Genomic DNA, 12,127 nt, shown 5'->3' with positions numbered 1-12,127 from the left:
ACACATGTAATGTCAAATTATAGATCACCTACAAATTCATCTTCATATAGTGTAGATCTTCAAGCCTTACTCCTGATATTCCTAATATTATAACCAAAACCTGAGATGAGCAGTCACGAATAACAATCTCTTATATCCTTTATCAGATTAATTTCAAACATTATCATGACATATCCCCTCCCCCATTCCCAGTCACTTTAAAAATGGCCAGGAACACAAAAGTTCCTCAAATATAGCCAGTCACAAATTCCAATGTTCACCCCACAAAAATAGATTAAAGAGTACTGCAATAGAAGATGGCAGGAAGTATGTGACTTGCTGTCACACCATTCCTACAAGAATATGCTAACAGTAACATTAGGCTGGATGACATGCTGCCATACATCATCTTTACAACATGCCAGTCACACTAACTTAGATGTGACTTAATGTCATTACACGCTCTCCATAATGTTAACAACAGACCAGGCTGGATGACCAATCCTTCCTACTAATCTTACCAGAGAGGCTACTTGTGTATCATAGTTAATTTCATCCATGTTACTTAACTACATTGGTATACATATATATCATCTGTTCAATGGATGTTGGCTATCATATATAACCATTCTCACTAATCTAAAATCATTCTTATAGATATTAGTGTAACTCTGTCCAGTCTTAGATAATGTCCATCCTGTTTCCAAGCAAACTTCCCCATGACTGGATATTTTCAAGGAAGATTGAAAATAAATGTCACTACTTGTATTGCATAATATCAAGACAGTTAGGCACAAACACATGCAACAGACTTCATTTGGTTTTCGTCTACTTACAAAGCTTTAATTGGTCTGTGGCTACAAAAGACAGTAGCCCTAAGAGTTGTAGAAACCATTCTGAATTTGAAAGAATTGTTATGAATCAAAAATCAAAAAGCTGATTAGAGTCAGAATGTTTAATCCTTTTGAATTAATCCTGTATCATTTTGTAGCTTTGAGATTTCAATGATGTCATTGTTTATGATTTGAATGACACTGTCAAGTAGGTATGAGAGACCAGATCTGGCCACTTTTAATATTTGGGGCTGGCTGGATATAACCAGTTTAAATGCTAAAGGCGTTTAATAGATGGTACTCTTGTACCATCTATTAAATGATTCAGTGCATATAAAAGACACAAAGGAGCCTCAGACTATCCCCTGATAATAATAATGTAATAAAATATACAACACTGATATAAAATGAGGAAATTAGTTTATTAAAAATACACTGTTACATAAAAATATTCTGCCATAGATATCACAAGGCTATTTTTTCTTTTTTCTGTGGGTGCGTTTGTGTTGAGTTAAACCATCACTTCTGGAAAATCTTTCTTTACAGATATCACACTGGAATGGCTTTTCCCCAGAGTGAACACGTTTGTGTCGAGACAAATGACAGATTTGATTGAATTGTCTTCCACATTCTTCACAGTCATATGTTATTGATCCTCTATGAAGATTTTTGTGTGCAGTCAAATTACCACCTCTAGAAAATTTTGCACCACATATATCACATTTGTATGGTCTTCCATGGATGTGGATTCGTTTGTGAGCTTGCAAATGACCACTTCTAGAAAATGTTTTGCCACAAATATCACAGTTGTATGGCCTTTCTCTTGTGTTGGTACATTTGTGAGAAGATAAATCTGTTATTGTGGAAAATATGCCATCGCAAATATAACATTGAAAATTTTTTCCTCCTGCATGGATTTCTTTGTGTTCAGCTAACACACTGACACTAGAGAATTTTTCATTACACACTTCACACTGGTATAATATGGGGGGTGAATGAGTCAATTTATGCTGACGTAGATCTTTTTTTGTGAATAACTTCTCACATACATCACAAGAGTGTAAATCCTCTCCTATATCTTCCTGTGTATCAGTAGACACATCATTATGTTTTGATCCTACTTGCCAATCCATAGCTTTCTCCCTTAATATATATTTTCCTGTCTGCTGGTTTTTATAAAACTATGATATCTTGGCTGGTAGGGATGCAATTCAAATGTATTTCTAAGGAAAGACCCTTCTAAATAAGTAGCAGCTAAAAGATGATTAAACATCGATTAATAGTTACATACATACATATAACTGTTAAAGCTTCATTGTAAATCTAAGATGAATTTGTACAGAAAAACCTTCTAGCAATGGTAAAAATTTCAAGGGAATATCAGTTTAATTCAGTTCACATCACATCAACCAGGAGATGCAAAAATAATTTGTTGAAATTATTTTCAAGCTCTAAAGTTTGATATCTTGATCCTTGTGAAATATTTTCATCTCAACGTCATTAGATAACCTGAAATAAAAAGATAAGTAACAAAGCTTATAAAGATTATGGGAGAAAACATATTTAAGAACAGATATTAAAAGTTACAGTAGCAAGGAAGAGCTAAAACATAGACATTGTGTTAGAGAGATGAGGTAGGAATGGATCATAAGGACTGTGGATCTGGTCACTACACCCAACACTGCAAAACATTACTAGAACATCCTAAAAATATTTTTTCACCTGATGCAAGCATATAGAAATACTTATACAACAATTGTATCTAGCATAGACACAAGGCCAGATATTTGTAGGAGGGAGAACAGTCAATTACATTGTCCTCAGGAAGATTTAAATACAGGAAGTAAAGGGCTGAAACAAATAGCACAAGGCATCTAGTCAGATGCTCTTATGTTTCTGCCAACCCATCATCTTATCTAACATGTTAACTAGATCACTTTGTTTGGCCCAAAGTTTGATTAGGCATAGAGTTCGCTTCCCACATACATGGTTCCAGTTTCAGTCTTACTTGTGTGGCAAGTGCCTTGTACTAAAGCCATAAGCCAAAAAACGCATTATGAGTGGATTTGGTACATTGAAACTGAAAGAAGCCCATTGTATAAATAGATGTGCATGTATGTGTTAGTGTCTGTGTTGACATTGCACAACAGTTGTAAACGGGCATCACTGTCATACAAAGGTTGTCCTTTGTTCCAATCTTCCATGAAAACAAGTTGCTAACAGGAAGGGCATCCAGCCATAGAAAATCCACATCGACAAATGTTGTCTGATCCATGCGGGCATTGAAAAGTGGACATTAAAACAATGATAATGAAAACATCAGTCTTATGCTAGACATATATATATATACTAGCAGTATTGCCCGGCGTTGCTCGGGTTTGTAAGAGAAATAACTATAAAGCATTTTTAGAGAGTTATAGCCAAAAAATGGAAAAAAAAATGATGGTAAATTTTTTTTTAGTTAAAAAGGTCGAGTTGCGTCCCCTAGACAGTCTGTGGTTTGTGTTTCTGATTCTCGACCCCATGTCGAATTTATCGATTTTTTTCAGAACTGGGGGAACTTTTCAAAATTTTCGCTGCGTTAGTTTTGAATTATGACATTGGGCTATGTGTGTGTCAAGTTTCATCAGAATCGGTTGAAAGCCATGGTCAGGGTGAGGGTACAACCTAACAGACACACAGAAACACACACAGAGAAACTGCCGTTTATATATAGAGATATATATATATATATATCGCCTCGCTAGCTTCTGCACGCATTTTTTTTTCTCTCCGTGTTTCTTTTGTGTATCTTTCTGTTGAAGAGCGTAGGCTCGAAACGTAAAAGACTTGTTTTATTTATATTCCTGAGCGCCATACTAATACAATTGTTTGTTTGTATTCCACCTGCCTTCGTCTTTTGTTTATTTTCATAAAGCTTCCCGTTATATATATATATATGACTATAACAAAGTCAGTGACATTCATGTGAATTTAAGATGTCTTGATTCTGTTAACACACAAGACGGACCTCTTTTCCGTATGACCCAAATGGGGTTGAACAAGTCCCAGTCTGTAAGCTAGTAGCGACAAGCCATGATCTGCCTTAGTCTATTTTTCAATGATTCGACAAATTAGATATGTGATTATGTGTCCCAGATTACTGAACTTTGATGCACACAATAATAAAATGTACATAAATGGTTGCTAAAACAAGATACAAAGGGCACCACAAGCACATCTTAGCAGCCATTCACTCAACGAAGCCTTTCGACTTACCTTTGATAAGACGTATGTGTTAAATAAGCATATTAATAATATTTTGGGTATATATATTCTAATTTGTTTAATCAAAGAGAAAATGGGCAATCAATCGTTTTGAGTCCTAGACTTGTCAAGATTCGTTCATTAGTTTCCATGTTCATTATAGCAAGATTTGTAACATATTCAGATTAAAAGGAAAGAGAAATGAAAGTAACAATCATAACACTTTTAACCATTCTTTATTCGTTTCGGCCATTGAAGATAGTAAAGTTATTTTTGTATATAACCCACTAATTTTGGCTTCATTTTAAATATCATATGAAATACACCGGAGGTACATTTATTCGCTTGAAAATATTGCAAATAAAAAAACTATAAATCCCGCGACTAAAATCAGGCTAATGTAATTAAGAAGCAAAAAACTTTCGAGAAATTTCTTTGTCTGGATTTTTTTTAAAACACAAAATGGACGTTTATTCAATAAACGAAAGGAAAGAGGCAGAAACCTACGTCAACGAAACAAGAAATCATGAGTTTGTACATCTTGCAGCTACTTCCATTTGATGACATTAGTAATATCGATATGTACTTAGTAAGTCGAACACGTTCTCACCATATCACGTGGTGATTTTTCGTCATCGTTTTATTTTGGCAAATCAATTCGCTTAAAAAGTCGCGTGGAGTAGGAAACGAATATGGAAACAAAATTGTGCGGAAAGCAATGAGTGGCTGGGGAGAGGACTTCGGAAAATTCATAAGGTCCGAGTTTTTCCCTCATAACGTTTAGGCAAATGGGGGTGGGGGGTTAGTGAAACTTTTGAGCTCCTTTAAAAACGCATTAAAAAAAAATATTTTCCTAAAAGTTGAGGGAAAACTCCGATCTTGTGAATTTTCCGAAGTCTTCTCTCCACCCCCGTTGCCTTCCGCGCATTTTTGTTTTCATGTTTTCTACACCTCTTTTTACACCCGTTGCACAATTTTTTTTTCCATTTCGTGTTTTCGATTAATCTTTAGGCTTCCTAAACTTTTATCTTATTTGGGTTTCAAAGAAATCTTATAGTATTCATAAAAACAGAATGAAGTTTTTATTGAAATATTTTTGCAGGACTTCACATTAGCACGTTCTGAATCCGTGCCACTCATAATTGTTGCTAATTCACATAGATATGTGAGCAACGTTCACAGACAATATCACTGTCTCCCTCGGACTTGTAAACTATTTACTGTAGTAACATATTTCTGTTTAATATACAAATGTTAGGTGTATATTTATTAAACAAAATGAAACCTGGAATAAGAAAACACGGTAGAGTAAGTATAAAATGAGAGCTGAAAGAATAAGAATAAATATAAAAATACTTTTCCGGGAAACTGAATTAGCTATGAGAAATGAAGGAAAAATTGAAGGAAAAACAGAATCATGAAGTAAGTAGGAATGGTGTATAAACGAAAATATTTAGTATAAAAGAAATGTGCAAAATCTATAATACTTACTTAACACTATAGTAATAAGATGAAATAATGAGAGATATATCTCTATTATCTTCTGGTTAATGACCAATTTCTTAAGTAAATTACTTATCACTAACAACGCAAGAAAAAGATATATCAATATTTGAATGGAAGGAGAGACCGTAGTTCAGATAAAATGGAAATGACAGTAAGTGTGCCGGAATAATTCACCTCTAATCACTAAAGAGTTCTTTACTCGAACAACTTCCCTCTAATCACTAAAGAGTTCTTTACTCGAACAACTTTAATCACTAGAGAGTTCTATACTCAAACAAACACGAAATCTTGCCAGTATTGTAGGGCATTTAGTGAACATGTCAGTTCTGTGTTCATCTGATCTCATTAGCAAAGGGCTTTTCCGTCTACTACGATCCGAAACAAAATTATCAAAGTAAACAGTCCTATTTATTTCAATTGCGTATGTTCAAAGTAATTTAATTTCATACGAGTACAACTTATCAACCGCAACCAATCTATCTCGTAATTCCCTAAACCTTAGAGCAGTGGTTTTCAACCAGGGTTCCGCCAGTACAGTCCAGGGGTTCCGCAATGAGTTACAAAACTGCTAAAATCGGCAGTAATTTTTAATTCTCCTGTACAGATATGTGTGCATAAGACTATTAAATTATTGCACAGGGGTTCCTCGAGCCAGTGGAATGTTTCCTTGGGGTTCCGCTCCAGCAAAAAGTTTGAAAAGCACTGCCTTAGAGTGTTACACATCATACTTTTGACACCGTGGGCGCTATCAAGAAACACGGCTTACAGACTTTAATTATAGTTTAACTTTTATAACATTTTTTGGTGCTTGTGGAACATGAGAAAGTGAATACTGATTTTGAAAAGAAAAATATTACTTTTAAATAAAATTAGAAAAAATAATATACAAAAATTAAAAAAAAAACTATCCGTGTTGATTTTATACTTTGGAAAACAACCTCCCTATATGAATATATGGCGATGTAAACCTTAGTATCGATCTATTGCATTTCGATCTCTTTTAGGGTTAGGGGTGGGGGCAAGGGTATCTTTCTTCTTCAGAAATGTAAATAAACCCAATCTGTTTCTTAAACGATTATATAAGATGTAACGTGTGTATCTGTGCAACAGAGAGGGAAATTAAAACTGCATATGTTGTGAACTTAGAATATGTGTTTATTAATAAAAGTTTAATTACGATAATCTTTTATTCATACGAACGTAACTGATAGGAAATATGTCATAAATAACAGTGACGAACTGATATGACACCGCATTGACAAACAACCGCAGAAATTGTATTCACCTCAATAGACGTCATTGATTGGTTGAAATTTCCGAAATGCAAGAAATTTAACAACAAATAGCTTACAAACTACAGAATTTTCTAAAGAAAGCCAAGAGAAAAATATGTTTTATGTAACACACTACCAGTATACGAAGTTTAAAAGTGTTTAGTTACAAAGAAATTATTTTAAAAATCTACCGGTCAAAGTGAAAAGATCCGACTCCCGCTTCTCAATAATACCTTTTTATTTTGTTTGCCTCCAAGTAGAGTATATGCACTCATTCTATACCCGTTCTGTTAACTCTATATCTTCTTTACTCTCTCCACCTTTCTTTATATAATGTAAAGCTTGACAGGAGAAATCAAACAACCAACATTTTTCATTATAAAGTGATAAACAATTTAAATAACATCGTATGTGCGAAAATAATAAATAGATAAAATGATCAAGTTGTTTATTTTGTTTAACAAAAAATTCGGTTCATGTTGACGTTACCCGGAAACTAGATGGAAAAAAAAAAATAGTGCAATGGCTGTTAAAAGGAAAAAAAAGGGTGTAGGAAACGAATATGAAAACAAAAATGCCCGGAAAGCAGCGGGGAGTGGGGAGAGGCCTTGTCTGGAAAGCAACGGGGGGTAGGGAGAGGACTTCGGAAAATTAGATGTGTGTATGTGTGTGTACATATATATATATATACGAGGGACGTTCAATAAGTAATGCCTCTGACCCACTTGCAGTTGTTTGATCTAGCTGAAATTTTGCATGTGCAATCCTTTATATCTCTATAGAGTAAGTGGCAAATTACAGCTCTGAATTAATTGTGGTTTCTGATTTACAGGTGTTTGAACCGAGTCAAGTGTGAAATGGAGCCTGTTGAGTGTCGAGCAGTGATCCGGTTTTTGTATTTGAAAAGACGCACACCACGGGAGACTTTTGATGAAATGAAAGTAACTTATGGTGATGATGCCCCATCATATGACCTTGTAAAACGCTGGCATCGTGAATTCAAACATGGTCAGAACTCTGTGGAAACAGCTCCCAGATCTGGTCGCCCCCTTCTGCCATTGATGAGGCATCTGTCCGTCAAGTTGAGGCTGCCATTTTGGAAGATCGACGCATAATTATTCGCCAAATAGCCCATGAGGTCAAGATTAGTACCGGGTCTGTGGAAACTATTATTCATGACCATTTGCATATGCAAAAGGTGTCTGCCAGATGGATTCCCAGGTTGCTCACGCCTTTCCAGAAGCAAGAACGCGTCGAGTGCTCGAGGGTGAATTTGGAGATGTGCCAAGAAGATGAGTCAAAATTTTTCAAAAGACTGATTACACAGGATGAAACCTGGGTCCATCACGATGATCCAGAGATCAAAGCCCAGTCAATGCAGTGGAAGCACCGTGACTCACCCCCTCCAAAGAAGGCAAGGGTGCAGCCCTCCACTGGCAAGGTCATGCTCACAGTCTTCTGGGACCAGGACGGAGTAGTGATGACAGATTTCCTGGCAAAGGGTACCACAATTGCAGGAGCCTATTATGCTTCACTTTTGAGGAAATTAAGAGAAGTTATCAAAATCAAGAGGCGGGGCAAGATCAGCAAAGGCATCCTCCTCCTGCAGGACAACGCTCCGGTCCACAACTCGCTTGTCGCCAGATCAGGAGCACAGGCGTATGGCTATGAACTCCTCCCCATCTCCCCTACTTTCCTGACCTTGTACCCTCTGATTTTCACCTCTTCCCAATCATGAAGTTGTTTTTGAAAGGAAAGCGTTTCCCAGATGATGCAGCCTTGATTTCTGAAGTCACGTTGAGGTTGGAGGACCAAGCTGGGTTCTTTTACAAAAACGGTCTCCAGAGCCGCATCATAGGTGATTCCTATGTAGAAAAAGACTAATAACTGTGCCAAGTTTCGTTGCTCTACTGCTATGGGAAGTGGGTCAGGGGCATTACTTATTGAACGCCCCTCGTGTATATATATATATATACACACATATTTATTTAGTAGAAGTAAGGACCCGCACCCTTCAATAGGATTTTTAGCATCCAAGGTCCTGAAGAAAAGCCTAATTTGTGATTTCAAAAGGATTATATTTTCCTCAAAGTTACGAGGGAAAAACTCAGATCTAGTGAATGTCTTCTGAATTTTCCAAAGTTCTCTCTACCCACCCCATGACTTTCCGTGCATTTTTGTTTTCAGATTCGTTTCCTACGTGGGTGTGAAGTAGAAAGATATCCATTTTCCTCAAAGTTACGAGGGAAAAAACATCGGATCTTGTGAATTTTTCGAAGTCCTCTCCCTTTCCCCTCAAATTTCTTTATAATCATAATCTATACCATTTGAAAGGTATTTATATAAAATTTCATAAAAAAAACAAACATTTTCCTAAAAGTTATGAGGAAAAACATCGGATTTTGTGAATTTTCCGAAGGCCTCTCGCTACCGGACTTTTTTTTGTTTTCATATTCGTTTCCTAAACCATTTTTTTTTTCTTTTTCGATTTTGTTTCCAGGTAATAATGTCAACATTAACCAAAAATTCTAATTCAGATTATAAAAGTTAGCACGCCAGGCGAAATGCTTTGCAGTATTTCGTCTGCCACTACGTTCTGAGTTCAAATTCCGCCGAGAGCAACTTTGCCTTTCATCCTTTCGGGGTCGAATAAATAAGTACGCACTGGGGGTTGATATAATCGACTTAATCCGTTTGTCCTCTCTGTATTTAGTCCCTTGTGGGTAGTAAAGAAATAGGTATTTTGAGTTCAAATTCCACCGAGATGAACTTTGCCTTTCATCCTTTCGGGGTCGATAAATTAAGTACCAGTTGTGCCCTGGGGTCGATCTAATCGACTGGGTCCCTCTCCCAAAAATGTTGGGCCTTCTGCCTAGAGTAGAAAAGAACCCCATTGTCTAATTTATCAGCCAAATCCAGCTGACATAAATGTTCAATGACATTACTGTTATATACTTCCTGTATTATTTTCACGCTGACAGTTCTTTTGGTTTTATCCTTTATTTTCAATTTGGGCAAGTGATCTTGTTCTCATAGCTGACACTCTAAGGAAGAAGAAATTCCAGGTATGGGCATTAAACTTAGTACTGAGAGGACTTACGGTAAACCCAGCAATGACAAAGGTTTTAGTTAGAAAAAAGACAGTATAGTTTTTAAGCTAAATAAATAATAAGGTTGACAACAAGCCATTATTAGGTTATTATTTATTGAAGCTCAAATACTGAAAGCAACAAGAAAAGGACTATCCTGAAGAGAAGATTGACTCAGTTACTATCATGGAAATTTTTTGCTGCAGTTAAATACTAAACCCCCAGTGAATGAAGACCATTCAGTGCATATGCAATCACAGTTTGTCCTTTACAAATTTGCAGATAATGCTCCAAGATAGGATTCAGATACTTTTAGGGAATTGGACACAAGATAGGAGTAGAAGCAAAGTCAGGCTGTCTGAGAATGTAAGCTTGGTATGTGATATATGCAGTGGAGCAGTACATAAGAGTACAGTGAAAATAGTTTCTCTTAAATGCCTGGATGGATCACTAGAAGTAGTTGATAGCTTTTGTTGCCTCAGTAGTGTAATTAGTGAGTTGGTTGCTCGGAAAGCATAGAAATCAGAGTAAGAATGGGTTGGAGAAAGTTCGCGGAGCTACAACCACGGCTGGCAACAAAGATCTTTTCCCTTAGCATGAAGGGCAAATGGTATGATGTATGCATTAGAGTTTCAATGATGAATGGTACTGAGTTATGGGCCTTGAATACAGAGAACTTGTGAAGACGGGAGAGAAACGAAGTAAGCATAATCTGTTGGATGTGCAAAGGTGAATAAACTATACAGTATATACGTGCTGACAGAAAACCTGGTCAAAAGAGGAATTAGATGTAATGTTCAAGGAAGAAGACTGCTCAGGCATGAATATATGATGCATATGGATGAGGACACCTTTATAAAGAAGTGCCAGTCATTAAAACTCAATGGAGCTTGCAGAAGAGAGAGAGAGAGAGAGAGAAACCAGGAAGATAAAGGACAAGGTGATGAAAACTGATCTCAGGATCTAGAACTTCGCGGAAATCACAAAAGACCAAGATAGTTGGTGATATAGCATTCTCAAGAAAATCTGTCCACTTCAGTGTAACTGAGTTCCGGTAGAACTGGGTGCGTGCGCGTGTGTGTGTGCACGCGCGCGTATACACAGTGTGTTTCAAAAAATTTGATATCATTTGATATGTAAATATCACAGAAACTACATAGTCAAAGCAAATGAAACTAAACAGGCTTAATGTTGAGCAACATAAGATTCATAGTGATCCATGGCAGTCAAGCAGGAAAGCAAAGTGAAAAGGGGATCTAAAGAGAGTAATTTCCCTCGACCTTCTCGAAAATTCTCGTACATTCTAGAAGTTTCCAATTAACTGCTGGATGACGTGGAAGTTAGGGATTTCCGGTTCATCCCTTATATAGAGGAACACATTTCTAATTTTGTGCCGCTCTTGCCTGTCGGTTCCTAGACATGCATTAAGTCACACCACTCCCATACACACCCGTATACGCGGATGTTTGCCCTATTTGCTTTGAGACATGTGGTTACAAAATATGTTCATGTGACATTCCAAGCTTTTTCTTCAATTAACCTATATGTTAACGCATTACATCCAGTAAGAAATATGTCATGACTTATTATGAATGTCTTATTTTCTTGTCGTTTACATACAAGATAGTGACCCCTCTTTCTCGGATGCAATTATAAAAATTATAGGATGTTACATACTGACATCCACTATAGTTTTATACATCCAAATTTGGATGAGAAATTCAAAGGTATGTGGATTCCATCAACGATTTCATAAATGTTCAATATGTGCACTACCTGAGACACGGTACATGTCAAATTGGTAGTCCAGCTCCTCCCAAACATGCTGCTGCATGTCTTGGGTAACAGTCTCCAGTGCAGTAGTGATTCTCTGCTCGAGTTCCTCTAGGTTTGCAAGAAGAGGGAGGTCATAGACAAGGCCCTTCACATAGCCCCAGAGAAAAAAATCACAAGGTGTCAGATCAGGTGAACGTGGCAGCCATTTCAACAGCACATTATCTTCATCACCAGCATGCCCGATCCATCTCCCTTGCAGATTGTCACTGAGATAAGCCTGCACAGTAAGGTGGAACCCCATCCTGTTGAAAAATAAAGTCTTCATGTTCGTTTGCAATGACCTCATCTATTAGTCAGTTCTGAAGCATTTGCAGATAACATTTCCCTCAAAGAAAAACGGACCATGAAGCTGCTTCACTTTCAC

At 36.7% G+C, this 12,127-nt stretch overlaps 2 protein-coding genes across 2 annotated transcripts in view; one reads left to right on the top strand and one right to left on the bottom strand.

The window, feature by feature from the left end:
* Positions 1–12,127, top strand: part of LOC115214080 (zinc finger protein 62 homolog) — a 433,795-nt gene that overhangs the window by 212,807 nt on the left and 208,861 nt on the right. The window lies entirely within an intron of this gene.
* Positions 1,216–5,776, bottom strand: LOC115213878 (zinc finger protein 678-like). Its single transcript, XM_029782829.2, has 2 exons — positions 5,550–5,776; positions 1,216–2,321 (listed from the first exon to the last, which is right to left on the bottom strand). Exon 2 carries the CDS (start codon positions 1,943–1,945, stop codon positions 1,286–1,288), a length of 660 nt encoding a protein of 219 aa, XP_029638689.1. The 5' UTR covers positions 1,946–2,321; positions 5,550–5,776; the 3' UTR covers positions 1,216–1,285.

This window comes from Octopus sinensis, linkage group LG7, assembly GCF_006345805.1.
Source record: "Octopus sinensis linkage group LG7, ASM634580v1, whole genome shotgun sequence".
In the NCBI taxonomy this organism is placed as follows: Eukaryota; Metazoa; Mollusca; class Cephalopoda; order Octopoda; family Octopodidae; genus Octopus; species Octopus sinensis.
Note: the sequence above shows the minus strand (reverse complement) of the source record. Positions and strands in the feature narration are given on the sequence as shown.